Source organism: Elgaria multicarinata, chromosome 19, assembly GCF_023053635.1.
Source record: "Elgaria multicarinata webbii isolate HBS135686 ecotype San Diego chromosome 19, rElgMul1.1.pri, whole genome shotgun sequence".
Classification (NCBI taxonomy): domain Eukaryota; kingdom Metazoa; phylum Chordata; class Lepidosauria; order Squamata; family Anguidae; genus Elgaria; species Elgaria multicarinata.
The window spans coordinates 18,104,850-18,129,833 of record NC_086189.1 but is presented as its reverse complement, the minus strand read 5'-3'; the positions used below and the strand labels follow the sequence as shown (position 1 = coordinate 18,129,833).

General features: G+C 55.4%; 1 protein-coding gene across 2 annotated transcripts; it reads right to left on the bottom strand.

Moving 5' to 3' along the window:
- Positions 1–447: 447 nt before the first annotated feature.
- On the bottom strand, positions 448–23,985 carry GOLGA1 (golgin A1). Of its 2 annotated transcripts, XM_063144618.1 has the most exons (24): positions 23,814–23,985; positions 22,191–22,516; positions 20,510–20,600; positions 19,631–19,705; positions 16,941–17,038; positions 15,932–15,964; positions 15,618–15,746; positions 15,257–15,426; positions 14,965–15,076; positions 14,434–14,529; positions 13,891–14,016; positions 13,091–13,186; positions 12,103–12,198; positions 11,679–11,774; positions 9,951–10,103; positions 9,657–9,752; positions 8,746–8,823; positions 7,064–7,166; positions 6,390–6,550; positions 5,312–5,470; positions 4,732–4,791; positions 3,609–3,755; positions 2,847–2,933; positions 448–2,023 (listed from the first exon to the last, which is right to left on the bottom strand). In XM_063144618.1, the coding sequence occupies exons 2-24, from the start codon at positions 22,323–22,325 to the stop codon at positions 1,943–1,945; spliced, it is 2,478 nt and encodes an 825-aa protein (XP_063000688.1). In that variant the 5' UTR covers positions 22,326–22,516; positions 23,814–23,985; the 3' UTR covers positions 448–1,942. The 2 variants fall into 2 exon arrangements, with proteins under 2 accessions (XP_063000688.1, XP_063000687.1); XM_063144617.1 differs by lacking the exon at positions 23,814–23,985 and having other exon boundaries at positions 22,191–22,605.
- Positions 23,986–24,984: the final 999 nt, after the last annotated feature.

Below are 24,984 nucleotides of genomic sequence, written 5' to 3'. Positions count from 1 at the left end.
AGAGGCCCATGGGGTGATCTAGAACTCCATTGGAGTGGTCTAGAACTACAGAAGTGCTTTAAGCTTGTGTTATAATTGTGTTCTGAAAATGAAGGATGTTTGAATGCTGCATCCTAAAGAAAACAGGGTACAATACATCAGCTGACTGGATGCCCTCCGGAGGGGTTGGATTACAACACCCATAATCCCTGGCTGGGGGATTATGAGTGCTGTAATCCAACCCCTCTGGAGGGCATCAAATTGGGGCAGGCTGCGATAGATTTCCAATAAGTTTGGAACAGTTGAAACAACCTTTCCCCATAACATAAGGCCCACCTCTTGTAGGAGAGGAAAAATCTGCTGCAAATGCACACTGGAACGCCAACATTTTCTTCCAGGGACCTGCAGTCCACCAGTTAAATACACCCCCATGGAGGAAGCAAGCAAGAAGGAAAACTCAGCCTCAAGTTTTAATCAAAAAATGTATTGCACCGCAAATCAGGTCTCTACAAGCCATTACAGAGCACAGTCCCCTATGTACACCGAATGAGTCCATAAAGGCTTCCCCCCCCCGCCCCCTTCCAGGTGGGTTGTGTTCCCTTTGTACAAGGCCCCCAAAAGTGCATCAGTTGCTACTATCGAATGAACATACACACCCACAAGAAGGCGCTGACAAAGCGGGCTTCTATACAAGACCTTAAAATCTGGCACTCCCCAAAAATGTACATCTTGGGTTAACTGCAGAAGTGCCAACGGTTAGAAACTTTACTTCGGAGCCCCGGTTACATTTTTCTTAAGAAGCAATTTGGTAAAAATAAAAATACTGTTGCTTAGCAATATGCGGTGGTAACAGAACTGCAGTCCGCTGCCTTACATGGTTCTGTACAGTATAGTATATATAGAACGTTTAAATAAACTGGTTAATAACCCCAGCCCACCCTGCAGTTTCTAATCTCGTGGGTGTGGGGCTCACCACTGACCTGACCTGACCCAGATCCAGCGATTCCGTTCCCTCAAGTAGTGTTAAAAATCAACCGCGGTTGTTTGAGCCAGCTGATGCGTCCGTCCAAAGGGCTGACCGGGTCAGTCCTTCGCGCTTCTTCCACAGGTCGCACGTAGACCGACGCTGGGATACGCTGGAGGTTGGACGTGCCGGGTCCGGGCTGCTCTCGCAACCGCTCCCCTGCCCCTGCGAAGCAAATCCCAGGTGAAACCAACCCTGTTTCCCGCAGCAATCTTGTCAAGGAGGTTAAATCCCGGTGCCTCCTCTTAACGCTGTGGCGTTCTAGCCCCACTATGAAAAGGAGCGGCAGCTGTCCTCTTTCCAGCCGGCTACCGCTATTACACATTAATACGTTAGTTTAAAAAGGCAAGAAACGTCGTAAAAGACCATTTAAAATTGTTTTTCTTTAAGAAAAATAAAGCTGGCTGACCCTGTAGAAAGTTGTGCTCTGCCGGCGGTGGTCGCGGACGCCGTTTTCCAGCGGAGGTTGAACGTGCCAGCAAGTGACGTCCGTGTGAAGCAAAAGGGGGGTGGGACTGACAGTCCAAAGCCACCCAATGGCTTCCTGTCCCCAAAGGATTCGGCGCTGTCAGGAACGACGCTAGGGCAGCAAGCTCACTGTACGCGGGTGGCGGTTTCTGCCCTGGCACAAGCCTTCCCGCGCTACCACAAACATAACGCTTTGGTTCCAGAAGGCCTCGGAGGGCCGGCCACGACGCGGCCCACCCTGACATCGGCTGTTCCCCCCCCACCGGACGACGGAAGGGATCTGGCTGCCAGAAAGGACACTCCTTGTACAGCACGGCTTTGTAAACAATTTTTTCAATGCTCTTGTACAAAATAATGTGGCAGCGGCGATTTAAGACACCTCCATCAGTGGGCGCGGCATCCTTTCCGTAGGAAGAGAAGCAGCAGCAGCCGGAGGCGGGCAGGTGGGCGGGCGGCACATCCTGGAGCCATTTACGACCACGGGGTCCTCGGGCTTGAGATGGAAGGCCGGATGCTGCCCCTCGGAGATGGCTTTGACCCAAACCAGGACATCTGAAGGGTGGGGGAGAAGCACAACACGCGTCAGGCAGAGTGACTCTGCTGCCGATGTTCATGTCGGTAGCATGGCAAGGCCTGGGAGGTTTTATTTCCACTGTTTATACACCACTCCCCATCTAAAACGATGCATTGGGGGGGGGGAATTATTTCCTCCTTCTTTCATAATTCAGGGCCATTTACGGAAATGCAAGGGCAGGAAGTCAAAAGACAGACCGAGCCAAGTCTTTGCACCACCACGGAATTTGCTGCTCCCAAGGGGGGGGGGGGGTCAATCAATTTTTAAATAAAAACCACAGCAAGGATGACGGAGCAGTGGTTTCCTTCTTACTCAGTGCTGAGGTGGGGTGGGGAGGAGGCACTTCTGCCTGAAGCTTCTCGGGGGACCCGGGGCACTATTTCACTTAGGAATTCCCTGCCCTGCTTTTCCATTGTGAAAGTCCTTGGGGGGCGACTTGCCTCAGAATTAAAACAACAGCACTAAGTTCAGACGAAAGAACCGGTGCCGAGTCAAAACAGCGGTGCCAATAAAACCAACCAACCGCCAAGGAGGAAAGCAATTGTGAAGTAACCGCCCCTCCTGCCAGCCACGACATTCCCTGAGAGCACAAGTGGGCAGAATTCTCAGAGTAGGCCCCTGCCTTCTGAAGGACAGGGAGATCTGGAGAAGGCCTCGGAAGTCCATCTTCATTGCCACGCAGGTTCGCATAGCGGAAGTCGACCCACGGGATGCCCTGTCTGAACTCGGACGTCACGGTCCGAGTTCAGACAGGCCCCTTCTTCTTCGTCACTGATCCTAAGCATTGAAACGCAGCCTTACCTTGTACTCCAAGGTCTCCTTGAGCATGTTTTCTTCCTCTTGAGAGAAGTTCAACAGCACGGACACCGCTTTGATCAAATGGAACGCCTGAAACGCAGCGGCCGCCCAGTCACAATTGAGCCCATGTGTACAGCCCCTGCAGACCCGGTCATTGAAGTAGACAGCCAGCGAGTGGGAGTGGGGGGAGGCTTCCCCAAACGCTTAGAATTAAAGATGAGCCCTGAGCAGGCAATCTTAAGCGTGGGGAATCTCCGCACGTGAGGAAGGGGAAGCAGAAAGCAGCATGCTAGCTTTGTCGCCTCCAAAGGAAGAGGAGGACTGACTGCAGTGGAAAACCAGGATTCTGAATTGTGCGGAAAGCAGCTCTCCGCTGCAAAGGTGGAGGGTGCGGGGGATGGAGCGAACACATCCCGGCTCCCCCTCCTCGAGTGCAGAGGTTACACGCAGCTTAGAATGCCTCCAGAGTACACAGCAGAGTCCACTGCTGTTTTATGTTCTCCTCTGATGCCGACTTCCTGCGGCCAATCTTGAGAGCGTGGAGACCCTCCCACCCCTCCCCATCAAAGCGAACAGGGATTTCTGAATTGAAATAGACCCTTCCGCGTTCGTTTAAGCTTTAACTTAAAAAGCAGGACTCTGGAACTCGCATGGAACATCCCCCGCCCGGTAGAGACATGCTTGATTTACAGCCAGGAGGAGAAAAAAGACAACAAGATAAAATGGCATCGTCAGCACAGCAGGGTGTGTGTGTGTGTCTTTTACCTCCGATTCCCGGCAAGACATAAATTTTAGCACCACGTGCTTCAGGTACTCAAAGTTGATCTCCCGGGAGTCGGTCAGGTCGGAGTTGTTTGTCACAGTCAAGGCGGCAGTGGGCACTTCAGGGACCTCGCCGTCGGGTCGGATTTTCTGAAAGGGAGAAAACACGGCGCGCTGAAACACGGCCAGGGAACGCAGCAGACGCCTTCTCGGGCCCCGGGCCGCTCTCCAGCCCGTTCTGGAGAGGAAGCGCTTGGCAACCAGTGAAACGGCCTTCCTCCTGGGTTAACCTTGGGAAAAGGGATGCGTCCGCACAGGCACACGTGCGCCGTCCGAGCCTTTGCCAAACGGGCACTCCGGGGGTTTTGGAATGCAACTCTCACAGCCCTGCAGTCTAGGGTTGACGGGAGTTGAAGTCAGAAACATTCGGAGGGCAAAAGGTTAGGGAAGGCTGAGCCACATTGAACGTGATTTCCGTGGGCTTCCCCTGAAAATGGTATAGAGAGACCTGGGATCGCCCCCCACGCTAAGCCACTGTGGGGATAGCTTGTCGTGACGTCCGAATCTAACAGGGCAACTTAACTGAGGGTTGTCGGGAACGGCTGGAGCAGGGATTTTTGCAGCCCAGCAAGAGTGGCCAAAGCCTCCGCTGCTCCTCGTGATCTTGCTACGGCTGCCACCATCCTTCCTCACCCCGGAGGGTGTACTGAACACGTTCTCAACATGCAGTTTTAGGGGTCATGGGTAAATGCACACATTCAAAAAATCTGTGTAACACACACACACACTCTATTTTACTGCTCTGCCATGAAATTGGCATATATTTATCGACCCTACTCACTGCTCTGCTTTGAAATTTGCATACCTTTACCCATCTCCTGCGGGTGGAGGGTCAGGTACGGGGCTCGTTGGGCCTCTCTTGGCAAGGGACTCCAGAGCTTTGGAGCAGCCACCGAGAAGGCCATCTCACACCTTCCTTCCACCAGTTCCCACCGTCTGGTCCCTTCGTAGCCCCTGCTATCCTTTGAACATTTATAAGGCTGCCTCGTTCTCAAGCTGCACCTCTCAGTGTGTGCATTCAGACCCGTCAACGTCTGGTCAGGCTTTCGGCACAGGCGATACTCACCAATTCCTTCTGCAGGGTCTTCTTTAGTTCCGCCATCCTCTGTTGTAGCTGCTTTATCATCTGCCGTGGGAGAAAGAGGGGAAGGAGAACTTCGGCTCATGGGCGAACACGGTTCAATTGAGAGCGACTGAGCGCTCTGCTGTGTTCATTATAAGAACATGAGAAGAGCCCCGATGCTGGATCAGATCGAGGGTCCATCTAGTCCAGCGTTCTCACACAGCGGCCAACCAACCGACGAACAGGGGCCCACAAGCAGGATTGCAACAGCACCCTCCCACCCATGTTCCCCAGCAACTGGTGCACACAGGCTTACTGCCTCGGATACTGGAGGTAAGGGGCGGGACCATAAATACCGGCAATGCCAACAGAGGCCCTCATTATCCAGGGGCTCTTCTTTGCACCTGGAGTCGTCCTTGCAACTCTCTCATGGGAACGAGCTTCGTGAAAACAAGGCGGCGCTCCCAGAAAGACAGACAAAAGCCAGGAGGAGACGTCTCCCTGTACTGTAGTCAGAGCAGGCAATGGACCCAGAAAACCCAAGAGGGAAACCCAGAAGAGAGCTTCGTACGCGGCTCCGCACCTTGTTCTTCTCTGCAATTTGCTGCTCCAGGTCCCTGTTCTCCTTCTGTAGCTGGACGACGTCCGTGGCAGCCACTTCCCCATTGGGCTCGCCTTCTCCGACTTCAGAGGGGTGCAAGTGCGTTGTCAACGCCGCCGACGCCAGTTCCAGCATAGCAGCCTGGCAGGAAGGGGAGCAGGAGTCAGCAAACGCACGGAACGGGAAGCAACAGGCAATCCCGGAAAAGTTCAGGGCGCCGGGAGTGGAGTGCGCGTGCGATACACTCACGCTTGCTAACCCTGCCTGGGAAGGTGGAAAGAAAAGCACCAAAGCCTGAGGGACCATCAACCCCACCAAGCTGGTCATGGGCCAAAGGGCGCGCCGACACGCCTCCAAACAGATCCAAGGAGGCCAAGATCTAAAGGGCGCCGGAGAACGCCACCCTGCGCTGCGGCAACCCAAGCCTTGCGACGTGCCTAAATCGTGCAGAGATGCATGGTTTATTTCGCACCATTCGTTTGGCTTCTGCAGCTGTGGGAAGGGGGAATCTTACATCGCAGCCCCTTCTGGTTCCTGAGATGCCATCAGGCCCCCCCCCGCGCCCCCCCCCCCACTTCCCAAGCATCACTGAGCTTCTTCATCTCTTTTTTTAAAAGGAAAACCGAGGTTCTTGGGACACTGGATTCTGTGCCCGTTAAAATGCCCTGCAGCTTCATTCGAGCTCTCGCGGAACCACAGCCTGCAGGCAACCCTGTTTATCGACCCTAATAAAAGGAGGCGTGTGTGTCCGTCCATCAGCATCCTACCACGGAGCTTCCAAACACCCAGCCACGTTCCGCCACAGCGGCTGACCCAAAGCCCCTGGGAAGGCCGCAAGCAGGGCCTGCAGGGCGAGAGGACACCGCTTGCCGCCGGGGCGTGGAGGCATCGCGGCTCTGAGCAAGGGTCACAGGAGGAGGTCGGTCTCCGCCCTGCCACCACGGTTCTCTACCCAGGTGAAGGAGGAGGGGAGACTCAGGAGGGGACTCCTGACCGCCGCCGCGTCGCTTTGGGGAGAGCAGGAGCCCCCGCCCCCCAAGCTCAGGGCCCGGCCGCTCACCTGCTTCTCGCTGGCGAGCAGGCGCTCCTGCTGTTCCCGCAGCTGGGCCTGCAACGCGCCGATCTGCTCCTCCGCCACGGCCTCCCTCTCAGCAGCCTTGCGCTGGCCCAGCTCCAGGCTGGTCTGCAAGTGGTGCATCTGCAGCAGAACCGTGTCATGGCCTTGGGAGAAACGGGACACAGCAAAGGATGGGTGAAGGGAGGGGGGGGAGCAGGTTCCAGACACGAAGCCAGGACCGCTCCAAATTCCATCCTATCCTTTGTCCAAGGGGGGCTGGAACGGCATACACAAATCCTCCGGTTTTATCTGCACGGCCACCCTACAAGGGAGGCCAGGCTGGGAGAAGGAGCGATGAACCCCCAAACACCCAGAATGTCCTGGCCCGGCTCCGCATCACCGTGGCGCAGCAAGCTTTGGAGCTGAGGGGATCCGAACCCGGGCCCTGCCCTCTCCTAGCCTGGCTCCAACCATGACGCCACACTGGCTTTTCCTCTCTGAGTGCAAAGAGGGGAGGGGGGGAGTCCCGTCCCACAAAAAGCATGGCAGGTGCTTGGGAGAGGAGGGTGACGTGCCAATGCCAAAACAGCCCCTTGACACAACACCCGTCGGAACAGAACGGAGGGACAAACGTCAGACGGAAATACCTGGCAACTGTTGCTGGGCCTCTGACTCACCTTGCCTCAAACGCTTCAGCTCCTCCTCCTCTTTCCGAAGCGCGTCCGTTTTACTCGCGATCAGCAGGTCCTTCTCCTTCAGCGACGAGGCGAGACCAGCGACCTACCCGCCGGGAAGAAAAGGGCCACAAACAGTCAGGACGGAGCAAGCGAGCTGTATTTGTGAAGCCTCCCCGCCCTTGAAATGGGCCAGCGCTCTCGCTCTCACACGCGTGTACTGATCCACTGCCTCAACTTGCATAGAGTAAAACCCCTGCTCCAGATCTCTCTCTCTCTAGGTGCCCCCTTTTACACTCCGCACCAGGGTATTGCCACAACTTGCAGCTCGGATCCGACGTCAGCGGGGCGGCGAATCCGCTCCGGGTTTCAGCCGGAACCCGTCAGAACTCTGAAGGAGCTCTCCAAGGTGCGGACGCACCTTGGGGAGCTCCTTTTGAGTTCTGACGGGTTCCGGCTGAAACCCGGAGCGGATTCGCCGCCCCGCTGACTCCTCCTCTCTTCTCCCCTGACCTTGCCTTTGTACCAAGGCCTTTTGACGCCTGCAGTTCCCACGAACAGGTGTGAATCTGCGGCTCCCTTTCTTCTCACCCCTCCAAAGTTGGCCCTCTCTTATCTTGCCTCTTTTTTCTTATGCTGCCCCATTGACGCAGCCGCCTCCTCTCTCTCAGCCATCTCTCCTTGCCCAAGTCTTCTCACGGCAAGATCCTCTTTTACAAAGCTGATCCGGCCCTTGCTGGCCCCTCCCCGCTACCTTCCACTTCTGTCTTCCCCACCTCGTGTCGACGGTGAAGCTGCAAAAGTCGCCCTCCTGCTCTCGGTAAAAGCGATGCCCAACTGTAATTCCCCCCATGAACAGCAGGTGGCAGGGCCGGAGCCGCCGCCGCCGCGGGGACCCCGGACGAGAATTCTTTTTCCTGGCGGAGCCAAAATCATCCTCAAACGGCTTTTCACGAACAAGAGCAGTGGGCAGGAGCAGCCGCAGGGAGCCAGCTTCCCCCTTCCTTGTCGGAAAAGAAAACCCCACTCCGCTCCAACTCCCCAGCTTCGCTGGGGCTGCAGCAGGAGCCCACGCTGGCCTCATCCAGCGGTGAAGGGACTACGGACACCTGGATTCAGCGACTGGGAGAAGGAGGGAGTGCGCGGGCTTGCATTTGGGGCTTGTTGCATCTCTTGCTTTTAAGCTGTGTTGAGAATCCCCACCCACCCCCAGGCCGACCGACAGAACCTGCCCAGTGGCAAAGAAGGAGAGAGGGAGGCAGGAGCAGCTGTACAGAATATCGGGGCCTCCTCCAGTGGCACTGTGCCCCCCCCCACCGCCGCCCCAGGAGATGGGAGGGGAAGCAGGGCCGTTCCACCTGCCCTGCTGAAAGTCTTTGTTCGTTTTTTTCCTCTTCCCTCCCCACCCCTCTTTCCTTGCGTGTCGTGCCTTCTTTTTAGACTGTAAGGGAACCTTGTTTTATTGACCGACTATATGCCGCTCGAGGCAGAACGGAATAAAAAAAAAAACCTTAAACAGACAATACTCTGAATAAATCTCAAGATAAAGAAAGAAGCGGCTGCGATGAAGGGCTTTCTTGCTCCTGGAGCAGCTGGGTCAAGTGGGAGGCCTCCGTTTCTGGGGTCTCAGGGAATAAGGCCTACGCCGCCACCCATAGCTGAGTGGGGCCAGCCCGGCGCCTGACCTGCTGTTGGAGCTCCTCCCTGCCTTTCCGCGTCTCCTCCAGGGTTTCAGCGATGGCGGCGCTGCTGCGCAATTCGTCCTGCAAAGCGGCAAGAACCCCGGAGTCAGGGGACGAAGAGTTCGGAATGGCCAAACGCTGGCTGCCGCCATGGGGAGAAAGCGGCCGCCACCCCAAGGGGCGCTTTAGCCAATTCCATCTGGGCGAGATGCCCTCCAGACCTGAAGTACGAGGACTTATTTCAACAGGGACCTTCGTCCCCAGCTTGGTTACTATACAAGCAAGGGGTGCCCAGCCCCTTCCGGTCTGAGGGCGGCATTCCATTTCAGAGAAGCTCTCGGGGGGGGGGGGGGGGCGGCACTCCAGGGATGGGCCGGCCCCCAAACACCAGCCTATTTTAGCTTGAGGTTCATGCAAGCAGCAAGGGAGCCGCTGGGGCGGCGTTTCAACCTTCTAGAACGTGGAGGAAAAGGGCAAAGCACCAAACGGCCGGGAGACGCGGGCGTGGCCACGCACGGAGGGCTGGACTGGGCCCATGGGCCTGAGGTTCCACATCTCTGATCCCCCGGCGAAAGATGGCCGTGCGCTCCGCCCGGGGTGGACGGTGCTGGGCGGGGGCGGATCGTGGGCGCTTTGGATTCCAACAGCTCTAAAGGGCAGCAGTTGGGGGATGCTGAAGCAGCCCCTGACCCGGAGGGAAGGGGCGCAAAGAGCGGCGGGTGGACTCGCGGGGGCTGGCCGTGACCTCCAACGTTGGGAGCTGCCGACCAGCCATGCCCTCTGCCAGGATCCTCTATTCCCTCCGCTTTGCCTTCTCTGCCATGCAGCCGCCCACCTCCAGAATCTATGCTGCGCTTCACCCCCAAAGGCCGTCCCATCGTCAGGACGGCAGCACCCCCCCCCCAACTGCGCACCTTTAGTCTTTCCAGCTCAGACTCCTGCGTCCACAACGAGCTCTCTAAGTCGCCGCATCTGTCTTTCAGCTCTTTGTTGCTTTTCTCCAGCTGGCTCTGAGCAAAAACGGGGGAACACGGAGCTGCTTGGACCAGATCCACAGCTTTAGGGGGGCTTTGTGTATTCTTTTGGTTCAATGCCGCCTCCGTTCGCTCTTCCCCACCCCTCACCCTGGCACAGCTCAATCAACTGTGCGCTGAGTGAGAAAGGCCTGGGTTCAAATTGGCTTTTTCTCAGGCTGGAGGGGCACTCACCACGTGGAGCCGGGTGGCCGTCCCGTCAGACTCCCGCGCGCCTTCGAGGACTGCGACCTGCTCCTTCAACGCCACGACCTGCTCCGTGCACTGGCGCTGCGCCGCGGAGAGGCGCTCCTGCGATCGGATGCTCTCCGACTCCAGATCCCTTTGCTGCCAAGACGGTAGGGAGGAGAAGAAGCAGAAAAAATGGGTAGAAGCCAGTTCTAACATTCAATAAAACCCCGCTGGAGGGATGAGCTCAGCATATATTTTCCCACTCTGCTAGAAAAGAAAAAAGAGAAGAACTTAATTTGCAGGGCTCTCCTGTTCCAGCCTTCCACAGACTTGGTCCCCTCCAAGTTTCAGACTGCAACTTGCACAATTCCTAGCCATCGCCCACGTTGACTGGGGCTGATGGGAAAAGAAATCCAAAACATCTGGAGGGCACCCAGTTGGGGAGGGATGCTGCATTTCCTTTGGGTGCTTTTTATTCCTAGGGTAGTTTCAGGTTGTTTTTCAGATTTCTAATCGGAAGCCACACAGTCACAAGGAAAGAGGCCAGAGGGGCACGGGAAATGTTAGCTGTGTGCAGTGGGAGAGAGAGTCAGGAAACCAGGCCCCAGAACACGAGAATTCGGTAAGGACAGCCTGCGAGATGCTTTCAGATACCTCTGAAATTCTTGAGGTCTAGCCACTTTATTTATTTTAATCACAGCAACTCCAGAACCTGTACTAGATAAGGTGATCGTATGAAGACGAGGGAACAAAGCAACGACTCAGTTAGAAACATGTCCCAAATTCCTAGGTGCCAGTAAAAGATGTTTAAAGGCCACCACCACCACCCCTGGGTGGAGGAGGAAAACCAACATGGCCGACGCGCCAGTCACTGCTCTGATTCCGTGACAAAGAAGAGGGCGGGAGAAGCCCAGCTGCCTTGGAGGCACCGTCAGGCCCGCTGCCCCCTTTCAATTCACCCTTACTCCTGAACTGCAGGTAAATTTTAAGCTTTGGAGGGAGGCAACAGCCAGCTACCTGCTTTGCCACTGTTGGGGTGGACCGGTTGACCAGGACACCAGCGTCTTGGCCCCTTCCCTCCTCTTGGGCAAAGTACAGATGTGGAAGGCGCAGTCATGCCCACAGGAGAAAAGATGCGGCTAAATCCAACGTCACGCTAATGGCATGATAGGACGTTGCCCCTCTCTCCTCTCCTCGGCAGCGCTCTGTGCTGCCCTAAGAGCTGCTCTGGAGGGCGGAGAGAGGAGGAATCGCCTCCCCTCTTGGTGCTGCTAAGGGAACTCCTTCCATCAGTGGAACGGCAGTGCTGGATCAAGCTCATACCACGCCGCAGCCTTTCCCTCGACCTGTTGCCCTCCAGATGTCTTGGACTACAACGCCCATAATTCTCCACCAAGGCTTGCATGTCAGGTTGCAAGAGACCGCCAGCGTCGGCGTAGCAGTTGGAGTGTTGGACTGGGATCGGGGAGACCTGGGTTCAAGTCCCCGGTTGACCCTCAAAGCTCACTGGGTGGCTTTGGGCCAGCCCCCGACTCTCAGCCCCACCTACCTCACAGGGTTGTCGTGAGGATAAAACGGAGCGGAAGACCGTATGCGCTGCCGTGGCTTTCTTGCAAGAGGGAAAACAGGCGGGGTGAAAAAGTAAGAAACGAACACATTTGGCAGGCAGGTTTTCTCCTCTTACATAACGTCCCAGGCAAGAGGGGTACAAGCCAGGCCGGAAGAACTCACCAGCTTCTGGATCTGCAGCGCCTTCTCCTCGACGTCATCTTTGCTTCTTGCGGTTGCCTCTTCGGCAAGCTGCAGGGCTCGCTCAAGGTCTTTTAGCTACAAAGAAAGAGAGAACATCAGAAGCGCCCAGAGGCTGGAGCAGACCGAGGGCCCGTCTCGTCCAGCACTCTGTTCCCACAGTGGCCCACCAACCGTCGGCCAGGGACCCACAAGCAGCACACAGGGGCAACAGCCCCCTCCCACCCATGTTCCCCAGCCACTGGTGTAGAGATGCTGCTGATGGCCTCTGATCCTGGAAGTAGCACACGGCCATCAGGACCGAGGATGGTTTTTCCTTGGCTTCCCACCAGCCCCTCAAAGACACACACCTGCCCCACCCTGCCAATATGGGAACGGGAAACACACCGGCTCCCACGGACGCTACCTGGTGCGTGCCGCTCTCCTGGAGGCTCCACATGAACGCCTCACGCTCGCTCAGGTGCGCCTGCCTCTCGGCCGCTTCGCCGTTCAGTTTGCTGATCTAGGATGCAACACACACCGTCTCTGAAACGCACAACCAGGAGAACAGCCAGGTGCAACTTTTGCCGGCTGGGCCCTTTTGGGCCACACAGCTGGTGAACGCAGCGGGAGGGTCTCGTGTTTGAATGTTCGGGGGAAGGGGTGCGCTCCCCCTCCCACCCACCCACCCCAAGTATGAACCAGGCTGCTTCCCTCCGAAATCCCAGTATTATAGATGGCTCTAGCACTCAGGCACGTGCGTTCTGAAATCGTACATCCCAGCAAAGGCTTCAAAATAAGACTTCCCTAATCGTGGGCGTCAGCTTTCGGAGAAGAGGAGGATTTATTTCTCTGTCTCCCACACCCATCCCTCTGTTCAAATATGGGCCTACCTAAGAAACGAATTTATATATGTGCAAGTACTTATAAGCTGCTTACATCTACAGATTTTAAAGAGATGCCTGCAAATCATCAAAACATAAAAGGCAATATGCAGAATATGTCATATCGGCATATCGATAAGATGAGAGGCTGAACTACAACAGGGACAGACGGCATGAACAAAACGGCTTTCAACATGAGCCTGTTTTTTTTAAAAAAAATGTTGGTGCACATCTAATCAAACAGAAATCTAATGAAATAGAAATATATTCTAACATTTGCGAACAGAGAGGTCTGTTGCCTCGAAACGACGTCCCCTTAATCCCAAATACGCAGGACTGACCGGTCATCACTTTGCACATGCTCAGAGAAACTCCCCAGAGCTGTACCACCCGTCCTGAAGCGGAGCAGTGGCACTGAAAACCCAAAGAGGAGCACCTCGAAATGAAACCCCTGCCTAGACCAAGCCGAGGGGGGCGGGACTCCCGTCCATGCGCTCCCCCATCTTCCGAGAGACACTCCGCCCGGCGTACCTGCGTTTCCAGGAGGCTTAGGCTCTCCGTGTGACCGGCCCGGGCCGATGAGAGTTGCTGCCTGGCTTCCTCCAGCCTCTGTTCAAGAGCACTTTTCTACAGAGGTTCAAAACGGAAATGGGTGTTATTTATACAATGGTGGCCATGATGATGCCACTCTTTCACCATTATACAAAGATAACACACACACAATACAAATCAATTAATAACAACCATAATACATTTTTTTTAATGTTGTAAACTGCCCAGAGAGCTTCGGCTATGGGGCGGTATATAAATGCAATAAATAAATAAAATAGCAAGCCTACAGAGACTTACATGGGAATCTGCTGCCTACTGAGTCAGACCACTGGTCCGCCTAGCCCGGTGTGGTCCGCACTGACTGGCAGCAACAGGTCTCCCGGGTGTCAGGCAGGATTTTTTCCAGCCCTCCCTGGAGAGGCCAGGGATCCAACCCGGGGCCTTCCGCACGCCAAGCCGGGGCTCTACTGCTAAGCTCTTGCCCGTCGCGTACAAATAAACTAAGAGTCCAGTCCTCGTGATCCAGACTTAAGGGCTGAATCCCCTAGGAACACTGGAAGCTGCCCAGTGTTGTCGACACAGACTGGCAGCAACAGCTCTTCGGGGTTTGCAGGCAGGCAGGTGTTTTCCCCTGCTCTGCCTAAAGATGCCGCCGGAGATCGAACCCGGGACCTGCGGCCTGCGAAGCGGGGACTCCACCACTGAGCGACGCCCCTCTCCCCCGAATGAAACAGCCTCCCACACGTGCAACATCCGAGCGTCCCGTGCGCCACATTCACCTCCCTGAGCAGCTCCCGGACGTGCTCGTCGCCCGAGAGGTTCCCTTCGAACCGCTTCTCCAGGGTGGCCACTTTCTCCTGCAGGTGGCCCACGAGCCGGCTTCTCTCCTCCACTTCGGCGGTCATCTGTTGGGACACACGTGGTTTTGCCGTGCGGCCCATCGCCCGGCAGCTCCTCCCCCTATCGCAAAGCTCAAGGGCGACGTGGCCCCCCTGGACCACCCTCCGATGTTGGCACATGCTGCCGACGGGGTTTTCTACTTCCTTGACCGAGGGGACCGGCGAATGCCGAAGGGAGGGAAGCGACATCCACAGCCACACCCGAGAGCGGCTCCGGAATATCATGATGGAAGAGGAAAAGAGCAGGGAGGAGAGCAACCGGCCTTCTACCAAGTCAGACCCAGCTTGGTCGACACTGACTGGCAGCAACGGCTCCCGGGCGGAGCCCCTTCCCTGCTTTTCCCTACAGCGGTGCCTGGACGCGGGGGAAGCCCGTGTGGCCCATTTCTTACGCCCGCGGGGCTGCGGATGTCCAGGCGGTACCTTTTGCTTCTGCTGCTCGTACTCCACTTTCAGAGAGGCGTGTTCGCCCTGCAAGGATTCCAGCTTCTTTTCGCAGCCGGAGGCAGCGACCTGCGCCTAGAAAAGAGGGCGAGACAAGGACCCCTAAGTCTGAGCGTGGGTCACGAGCCGCCCCTCTGGACCGGGAGCTGCAGCCGTGAAGCGCAGCGGCCAGGAACCTCCCTCTCTCTGAGAGCGTCTGCCTGCCACACTTCCAAAGGCAGGGAGCACCCGGGACTGCCTGAGGTGCCCTGCGAAGGGCACACGTGGTGGCAAAGCCAGCGAATACGCAAACCGGCCTTCCAGCAACAGCAGGGTCGTTATTTCGGGTGGGTGGGGTTCGCCGCTGCCCCAAAGTCAGTAACGCTTCAGCTGTTTGTTACTGGATGTGCTTGGAAGTGTTAGGGCATGATCCTGTGCGTGTTTAGGCAGGAGGAAGTCCCCTTCAGACGCATTCCCGGGGGTGGGGGGGAAGGAAGGCCGACCAGCCACAGCCTGAATTTCCCAACGTACGTTTTGTAGATCTACCGACAGCCGCTGGATGTAGGCTTGGAGCTCGTGGGCCCGCTGCTCCAGGCTGGTAATCTTGCTTTCCGCGCTCTCCTCCGCGTCTATGAGCTCATCCCTGCAGGAAAAAGAGCGGGGAGCATAACCTGGAGGCCACAGATGAGCCAACGGACGGCCAACTCAGCTGGTTGGTTACCAGCACCGGGCAAGCCCCATTCGGTGACAGCCCCATGGCCCTCTCTCAACATTCCGGGCGCGCCCGCCCTGGGCCCGCCACCCGGGGTGCCCTTCCCCTCACCTCTCTGTTTCCAGGGCCGCGTGCTGCTGCCGTAGCTCCTTCAGCTCCCCAGCCAGGCGCGAGGACAGCGAGCGGGAGGCCTGCAGCTCCTCCCGGGCGCCCCTCAGCTCTTGCTCCGAAGACCCCAGCTCCTGCTCCATCCGGGCCAGCGACTCTTCCTTCTGCAAAAGCTGGGCGGGGACAAGGAGCAAAAGTTAGAGCCTGGAGACGCGCAAGCTCAGGAGAGTCGAGATGAGAGTCCAACGGAATGGAGGGCGGAGGCGGAGCGGAACAGCCGTCTTGGCTGGGGCGGGGGCAAAGTTGCCCAAATCACGTCCCTGAGGACGACTCGGAGGCCTGTCCCAAAGGAGGCGGCCCTCACCATGTGCTTGACTTTCGCCAGTTCCTGCTGCTGGAAGCCTTCCAACTCATCCATCTCGTCCCTCTTCTGGAAGAGGTTCAGGCTCTTCTCCCTCATCTCTTGCAGCTGGGCCGAAAGGACCTTCCTCTCCTGTCAAACATGAGGGAAGAGGGCTTCAGGGGGGCAGGGGCCGGTCGAGGCAGCCAACGCCCCACGGATGAGAACAACTTTGTAATCTGAGCCCATTGTGGTGGGGGAGAAGCGCCCCCAAAGACGAGACGTGCCCCCATTTGCGCCCCCCATCCCAGCCCCGGCCTATCTAAGCAAGCACTTGCCTTCTCAAGGTGGGACAGCTTCTCTCGCCATTCCTGGGAAAGGAGAAACGGGCAAGTCAACATTGGTGCGCCTGGGGTGAGCTGGCGACGGGCCAGGGGAACAGCAGAAGCCGCAAGGGAAAAGGAGGGAGCAGAGAGCCCGGCACAACGGCTCTGCCCGGTTCAAAGGAGCAGCAGCAGCAGGTGCTGTTGTTGCATCACAGAGAGAGAGAGAGAGAGAGAGAGAGAGAGAGAGAGGGGCCACCTTCCTTAAAGGGACAGTCTCCGAGGGAAGGAGCATCTCCAAGAAAGAGAGCGGGTGTGCTTGCACACAATCACGCCTGGCAATTCAGTGCCCCAAACAGGGTGGGTTACACTCCTGGGACAAGCACCTCCCGCCCCACTGGACACATAAACTAGGGCCTCCTGGGGAAAACCTAGCCTATCGACCCTGCTGAAAGATGACTTTGGTTTTTTCCTCTTCCCTCCTCCTCCTCTTTTTCTTGGGTGTCCTGTCTTTTTACATTGTACGCCTGTGAGGCAGCGACTGTCCGTTTTACTTGGGTTCGCAGACCCCCTGCTCCCCTTCCCCATGTTTGAACGGAGGACACGGGTCGCTTCAGAGTGAAGTATGTAGCAAATCATACCGTGCAGTTTCATCCAAAGCTGACAAATTAAGGGTTTCCCGCAAGCCCAGCGTTAAGCCGTGGTTTGCAATCCTGACTTGTGCAAGCTGCCAGGTTGAGCGCAAAGGGGAACCAGATCTTTCTGACATCCCCTCCTGACACGGGGCAGGACAGCAGGGAGCAAGCTGAGCCTAGGGCACATACCTGCTTGTAAACAGGTTAGCTTGTTACCTCTGTGTAACTCAAGCAGCAGGTGACCTTGACGCTACCCCAAACTCAGTGGTCGGATCGCATTCCTCTTTAGCAACGGAGAAGACCGGGAGGGTCGCCTTGTTTTGGGGAAACCGCTCCCACACCCCTGGATCTGTGACTCCTGGCGCCGGGGATTTCCCCGGCCAGCCTACCTGGTCCTTCTTTTCCAGCGCCAGCGCCATCCCTTCCGCCATCTTGGCCGTGCTGGCTTGATGAGCTTCGTTCTGCTCTTGAAGCTTCTTCACGAAGGCTGCGGGCGACAACGCGACGCGATGAGCCGCGGCAAGGCCAGCACGGCGCCGTGGTAGGAATACAAGGAACAGCTTGTATTTGTCCATCGAGCCCGGGACACATAGAGCAGCTTTCCCCATCCCACCCAGACGTGTTGGGATAACAACCCCCAGAATCCCCCTGGCTGGGGCATTCGGGGGATTGCAGTCCAACCCAGCTGGGCAGCCCCAAGTTGGGGAAAGTTGGTCCTTTCTTTGACAGGCGACAGCTCTGCAACGTCATTGGCCAAGAGTTCGTTGCCATCATCTGTTACCTTGGATCCTTTGGATTGGCGCTTTCAGGGGGCGGATGAAGCTGGCCGTGTTGGCTCTGGGGGGTCCGTGTGCAACGGGGCCCCTCCCTCAGTGAGCCCACCTGCTCCCTGCCGTTCTAATCAGCAGCTCTTCCTCCTCCTCCTCCTCCTCCTCCTCAAGGGCGCCACTGGCTTGCTGGGCAGGCAGAGAGCCTGGGCCAGAGCGAGAGGCAGGGGAAGGAGCAGGCTGCAAAGGCAAAGAGGAGCAGCAAATTTGCCGGCGGGTCCCCACTGCGATGTGGAGCCTCAGGCAGTGCGCATCTGTGCCGGTCCTGGAACCCGGGACATCCTCCACCGAAAGCATTTGTTCTACCACTGAGCTCCGGCTCTCTCCCACGGGCAGGATGAGATGGAAAAGGGACGCTTTGAAAAGACCAAATCAAAGTCTGCTTGAACCTTGCAGAAGTCGCGCATCAGGAGCAAGCAACTGCCGAGAACTCTGTGTGTGTTTTTTAACATGCTTCTCAGCGGAGAGAATATCTCACAATTCTCTGCCTCGTTTATCTTTCTTTCCCTTCCAGCTACACAGCAAATCCACCAAGTATGTTGGCTCTTCCTCCCTCAACCGCTGTAGGCAGGGAGAGGAGAGGGGACATTCCACCAGCCCAGCTGAAGGGCCGCTTACATTTTTTTCTTCTTCTTCCCTCCCCACCGCTTTCCCCTTGTATGTCGTGTCTTTTGAGCCTGTAAGCGTGCAGGCAGGGGACAGTCTGATTGTATGAGGACTGGGATAGAAACACTTAAATAAATAAATAAAGCTACGCTGAATGATGTGACGTTTTACAGCAGTGGCGCTTTCGACCTCTCTCTCTCTTCAAGCCTAATATCTCAAACTGCTTCCATGCAACAAAGAATGTACATTGATGGTGCTATATAAATAAATAAATAATAATAATAATAATAATAAACCAACTGAGGGAGGCTGCTGAGGTTTGGCGTTGCGGGAACGAGACGCGGGCCGGCGTGCTGCCTCCTCCCGCGCCCGCCTCTCCTCATGAGCCATGACGGGCGAGTGGCACACTGGTTCTGAACAGCCAAACCATAGTCTCTGCTTGCCTACAAACCAGGATCTGATCTGGTTGTGTTAATAGAATATAAATTGGCCTAACGAACAAGTAGAGCCCGGATCCTAAAAGGAGACTGTTCAACTCTAAATGATATCTAAGTATGCCATATGTAAAAGACTAAACATAGAAAGCTTTAAGATTTCTTGGTTAAACAGCAGAAAATGGAAGCCAGAATGTTCCATTAACAAATCTTGAACCTGTCTCTGGCCAGTCACTTATGGGAGGGAGGGAGGGAGGGAGGGAGGGAGGCCGCTTTTAAGATATCGGCATAGCATGCAGAGAGAAACCCAAGATAAAGAATTTAGCGAGACCGGCTCCCTCCCACGAGGCTCCAGACAACGTACAGCAGATTCTTTGTTCGCTACAAATCAGGCAGACATTTTCCCCTCCTGAAGCCAAAAGGAGCAACCCAGTTCTGGCTGCCCCATAGACTGACGCACACCTTTTTTAAAAAAGGAAACAAGCAGGGAGACAGGGGGGACGTGACACCGACTGGAAGGTTGCCGCCCAAGCCAAGGGCGCTTCGCAGGGCTTCCGGGCCACTGGGGGCGTCTAAGCTTGAAGGGAGAAGGTCACAGCTTTCGGAGAGCCCTCGAACTGTGGGCGCCCCGGCTTCAGGCGCAGGGAGACGTAGGGGAAGGCCACACCGTCCCTTTCAACTGGCAGGCAGCAGGAAGCTTCTCGTCTGTCAATGGCTCCTAGTCCTGATGGCTCTGGGCTGCCTCCAGGAACGGAGGCAGTAGGCCTAGGCACACTGGTTGCTGGGGAACATGGGCGGGTGGGTGCTGTTGTGCTCGTGTCCTGCATGTGGGTTTCCCATGGGCAGCCGGTCGGCCCCTGTGTGAACAGGACTAGATGGACCCTGAGTCTGATCCAGCATCAGGGCTCCGCTCGTGTTCTTAAATGCCGGACGCCTGCCCTTCCTGATCCGTACTGCTGCTGTGCCTTCCCCTGCCGCATGTCGGGCTCTACTCTGAGGGACTCCTGAGTCGGAGAACACACACTCCCAGCTGAGTTTCAGATCCCCACAGCCCCAGACAAAACGACATCACGGTTTTCTCTACCCTCTCGTTTTGGTACGTGCCATTTTCTGGGCTGGCTACCTGTTGCAGCCAGAAAGACCGTGCGACTCTTTGTCCTTTCCAAGGCTTCTAACCTCTTTAAAAAAGGGAAAGAAAAGACGGGTACGTACAATCCTGGTGTGTCTCTAAGGCATTCTCTAGCTTCTCCTTAATCTTCTGCAAGTTTCGGACCTGCTCAGCGTAATCTTGGGGGAAGGAAGCAGCAGCACCACGACCGGATATGGACAGACAGTAGGAAAAGCAGGGGGGGGGGGTGAGGGGTGAAGAAAACATAAAATAAAAATAAATGGTGAGTGGAGGAAAACCATGATTTTCTTTATTTGAAAATCATTTCTCTTAAGGAAGGCGAGGCAGACAGCCTCGCCTGGACACCAGGAAAAACAAAATACTGCTACTGGACGCGAAGTATGGAGGCAGGAGGAGGTACAGACAGAAGGAGACGTTCTCAAGTTCGCCAGTAAAAGGGGAATCACACGGACCCCAACGGGGCACAGGCAGACAGTTACCAGGACAGCAAGGAAGTCCAAGGCGGACATTCCCCCCCCCTTTCTCGTTACAGCCCATCAGCGTAGCGCCAGCGAGCGCTTCGGGGCAATTACAAAGGATACCGCTAGATCAGGGGTGAAAAGCCTCTTCCGCTCCAAGGGCCGGATCCCTTTTCAGAGAAGTCCTCAGGGGCTGCCTTCCCATGGTGGGAGGACCCGAAATACCCAAAATACAAGCCCATTTTAGTTTAAAGCTCTCCAAGTGAGAGGCGGCCACATTTTCAAGAAGCGGAAGTTTCAAATATGGATAACCTACCCGCGTGCAGAGAGCGGAATGACCCCAGCAGTCTGACTGGAGTCAACTGCAGAAGTGGCATTAAAATGGGAACGTTTTTCTTGGTGGGTGCGGGGTGGAAACAGAGGTTTACAGCTCTTACATATCGTCCCGTCCAGGAGGGCGAACCTGTGCCCCGAAATCAACGCCGCGTAAAACGAGACACTTACCAGACAGCTTGACCTCCAGCTTCCGGATTTGTTCGTTCCTTCGGAACAGCTGAGATGAAAGGTCTTCTCTGGAGCTGCTTCCGTCAGAGTGCTTGGCGGGTTAAGAGACACACAGAGGGACGCTCACTATGATGCTTGGAAAGGGCAGGACGGCCGTCCTTGTGCATTTCAGCCACAACGAGGACGGGACGCCCCCTCGGCTACCTCGAAAGGGCTCCAAAGAACCTGCCTCCGTGCTGGCTAACCCAACAGTAGGAGGCAGGTTTGGGCAGCGGCCCCTGGAGGTTCCAATGCCAGCGGGAGCAGTGGATTTAGTTCTATAGGGGCTATCACAGTGCAGCCTGCTTTGCGCCTTGCATAGCCCCATAAAGAGTTCTAACTAAACCCCAGGGTGGATCCACCGCCCCACTGGCATTGGAGTCGCCAGCGTCCGCTGGGATTTGGACAGAGGGGAGCAGCTGGGCTTCCCATGTGACGATTGTGAAGTCTCAGGGGAGGCTGCTTCAGGGCGTAACGTGGCTAGGCAGGCCCCCACGAGGAAGGTCTGGGTGCACAGCGGCGCTACCAGGTCATCTCTGGCCATTAGCATGCGTCTCGGTTGAATACGCTTCTCCCTCTAAACTCAGCACTGCTATCGCTCGGGCCTCGCGTGAGATTCCCATGACTCGCACGGCAGCCTCGTATTTTTTACACTCCAGAAACTCTAACACGGCTTTTCCTCCACCTGGAGGGCAGTCGTGCTGGACTGCAACTGCCATCATGGCCGTGTTGGCTGGGTGTGATGGGAATTGCAGTCCAACACAACTGGAGGGCACCAGGTGGGAGCAACGCTGCTCTAACAGTTGCTGCCGGACAGAGAAGGAAACACGGCCTTCCCCAAGCAGGGTATCGCCAAAACGTTTTGAACGGCATTCCGTTGGCCCTGTTGGTTGGGGCTGATGGGAGCTGAAGTCCAAAACGTTTGGAAGGCACCAGGATAAGGAAGGCCAGGCTACAGCTCAGTCAGTCCAGGGCTGGCCAACTCTGGTATCTTTGAAAACCACAAAGTTCGCCAGGAGCTGCCGTCTCCGGAGTCAGACCCTGGGCCCGTCTACTCCAGTGCTGTCGACACTGACAGGCAGCTGTGGCTCCCTGGAGTTTCAGGCAGGAGTTTTCCCTGCCCTACTTGGAGAGGCTGCTGGGGTTGAACCTGACACCTCCTTCATGCCCGGGCACGAAGCTATGGCTGCTCCCTCCGTCCCTGGAGCCGGTATTGGTGAGCAGGAAGTTCCCACCTACTCATGAGCTCAGATGACATGACGAGGCAGACTGGAAGTGGGCATTTGCCTTGCCAAAAAGCAGGTGAAAGAGCAACACTGCAACGCTGGCAGAAAAGACAGAAACTCTTGTGCTTTTTCCCCCTGGAAAGAAAACCGATGGGCAGATTTTACCATCGTACACGGATGGAAATTTGGCCAGTCTAGCAGGTACCGGCTCCGGCTCCTTAGTGCGTCCAACTCCTCGCCCTGGACAAAAGAGGTGCGCCCTCCCGCATCCACTTTAAGAGGAGCAACACACCCCAGGAAAAGCTCTTTCATGATGGCTTTTTAAACATTATTATTCTACCGGCCGTCTCCTGCGTAAGAATCAAGCGGACAAACGCAGCGTTGCCTTTGGAAGCGCTGCTTCTGAACCCACTTACGAAGTCGTCGCCGGAGTCCGCTCCCGCAGACGTGATCGACTCCCTGCTGACCGATCTGGGCATCCTGGTGGCCCCTCCCGGCCGCGGAGCGGTAGCCGCCTCTTCAGCAATCTTCTTCTTCAGTTTGGCAAACATCTTCCCGTAGCCGCAGGATCAGGCCGGCGAAAGCACGGTTGCCCCCGACTCAAGACGGGGGACACACGGAGCAATGGATCGGGGAAATCGTCCTCAGTACCGAACGTGTGTCGTCCATCCAGTCAGTTCCTCTCCCTCAAGGGGCTCATAGCCCAGCGCTGCTGGGCAATTCAAAGGAAGAAGAGAAACATCTGTAAAGACCAAATTGGACAAGACGGTTCAACGGACACGCATCCACAAGAACTAGTTTAAGAATCTGTACCACCTTTCCCCCCAACCTGGTGCCCTCCAGATGTTTCAGACTAAAATCTGTGGGACGGGAAAATCACTTTTTCCTTTAGAACTGGGGTGGGCAGCGCACGACTCACGTTGCCACCCAATACCCTCGTGTATTTTATTTTTTTCAGGAAAAGGGGTTTGCTGCCGAAACGATGGCGGCTTAGCATAGACAACTTTAGAATGAAAACAAGTTGAATTTTGTCCATTCAAAGGCCCCGTAGCGGCTAGAGACAGAACGGGCTGCCTCTTTTTTTGCTTTAGAATTTTATATACTGCTTTCCAACTTAAGTGTCTTCAAAGCAGTTTACGTAGCAAAACTTGGACAACAATTAAATATCACAAGGTTTCTGCTAGAGTTTCGTCTTGTACTCTTCCACGAGACGTTTTCCAGACGTTGTCAGGTTGATGGTTTCAATGTCTCCCAGCTCACTTAATTCTCAGGAGACGAAGCTGCTGGAAACATTGGGGGAACAGTAACTTAAAAAGTCACCTCATTACCCCTCTCGTTACTGCTGCTGCCTCACCAGCCCTGCAGCAGGTACAGGGGGATGGAAGCCCCGAACTCACTCAACACATTAGTGTCACAAGAGGACAGGGACTTCTCCTCACCCGGGTCGATGTTATCAACAGTTGCAGGCACTCCAGGAGAAAGGATATTAAAGATTATTTTAAGCAAAGTGTTTTATCTCCTTCCTTTCAACCCTATTATTGGTACTCTCCTCCCCGGCAACTACATCCAGCTCACTGTCCTGGCTATCAACCCAGGCTGAGCAGCGTTTTCCTCCAGCAGCGGTTTGCAGAGTTGCCATTCAAGGTTTCAGAAAGGGAGACAGGGAGGACCCCCAACCTTCCCCACTCAGACAGCTGCTTATCTCAGCATACAAGAGCTGACGTGGGAGGGAATATTTCAGAAACGGAAGGAAAATATCCACGGCTATATTTTTCATGGAAAACTTCCCCACTTTTAGCAATGCATTTCTCCCCCGCCCCTAGAACATTTAAGTAGCAGCACAATGAATGAATACAAGGCAAGTGAAATTGGACAAATGGAACGGACGCCATCCCAGTGAAATCTAAAAGCAAAGCTGTATTAGCTTCTTGAGTCGCTGTCCTGGTTCTCATGTAACACCAATTCATGGGTTGATGAAACCCATGGACTGATGGCGCTGTGTTGGAGTGAACAAGCCGCCCTGCCACAACTCCACTTACCTTCTCCAGACTCAGCTTCTCGATCTACCTAGCACCGTCGCCCCAAGCAACCATGAATTATTCACCGGGTCCCTTGACAACCTCACAGTAGCTGTCAAGCACCAGACACCGACTTTGACACACGATCAGGCTGATTACAATACCAGGGGGAGCGACCACAGCTTTTTCCATGTTTAACTCTACACGCCCCAAGGCTCCCACTGTGAGAACCTCATGAGACCGCCTTGGCTTGTACCAAGTTGGTGACTGCCATCCTGTCCCTTCAGTCTCCGCACCCAATGCAGGTTCTACTCTCAAACAACACTTGGAGCTCGCAGTCAACGCTTATTATCTCATCTCGAAACCACTCCGCATCAAGAGGTGTTGCAGCACCGTAGGATAACGTAAGACACAAAATACCAAAAGTTACAGCGAAATCAAATAGTTCAGTTAAACGGTAGCTGGAATTTTCTCATTGGTCGGGAAGCGTGTGAGCCGGACAGGGTTAACGGCCCTGCTCTTAAATCGCATGACCCTGAAAACACACTCAACTCTCCTTTGCTGGAGGGAAATCAGCAAGTTGACTTGTCTGGCGTTATTGACTCCTTCTCATTGACAAATCTCAGATAAGCTTGTGGGGAACCCCCAGAATTCCTTGGAACACAGTTCAAAAGATGGTGGAAAGGTGAGGCCTGCTCTGGACAGAGATGACACCCACCAGAGGACCAGGTTTGCAGGCTGGGGTCCAATCATATCCGCCCGCCCTCCCATTGCCACCATAACATCCAGGCTCCTCAAAACGTTATCTACAGCACAATCCCATACATGCGGACTCAGAAGCAAACCCCACCAAGTTCAGTGTGTCAGTGGGCTGACGGCTCCCGTCGTGAGGCCCAGTGTATCAAATAAAGTAACTACATACTAAAGCAGCAGCTTATGATTTTTAAGCACCAAATGCAGACTGGAATAAATGCTTTTTAAATGCCCGCTGTTTTGAGACCAGCTGTGATGAAGGGTTACCTTTGGAATTTCTCTTGGCTGTGAAGCTCACTGGATGATGGACTTTGGGCCAGTTGCAACTGCTCAGCCTAACCTGCCTCAAAGGGTTGTTGTGAGAGTAAAGTAAGGAGGAGCAAGAGAGCGCGAGAGAGCGCTCTGTCCACTGCCCCAGTGCGCCTTGGAGGAAGGATGG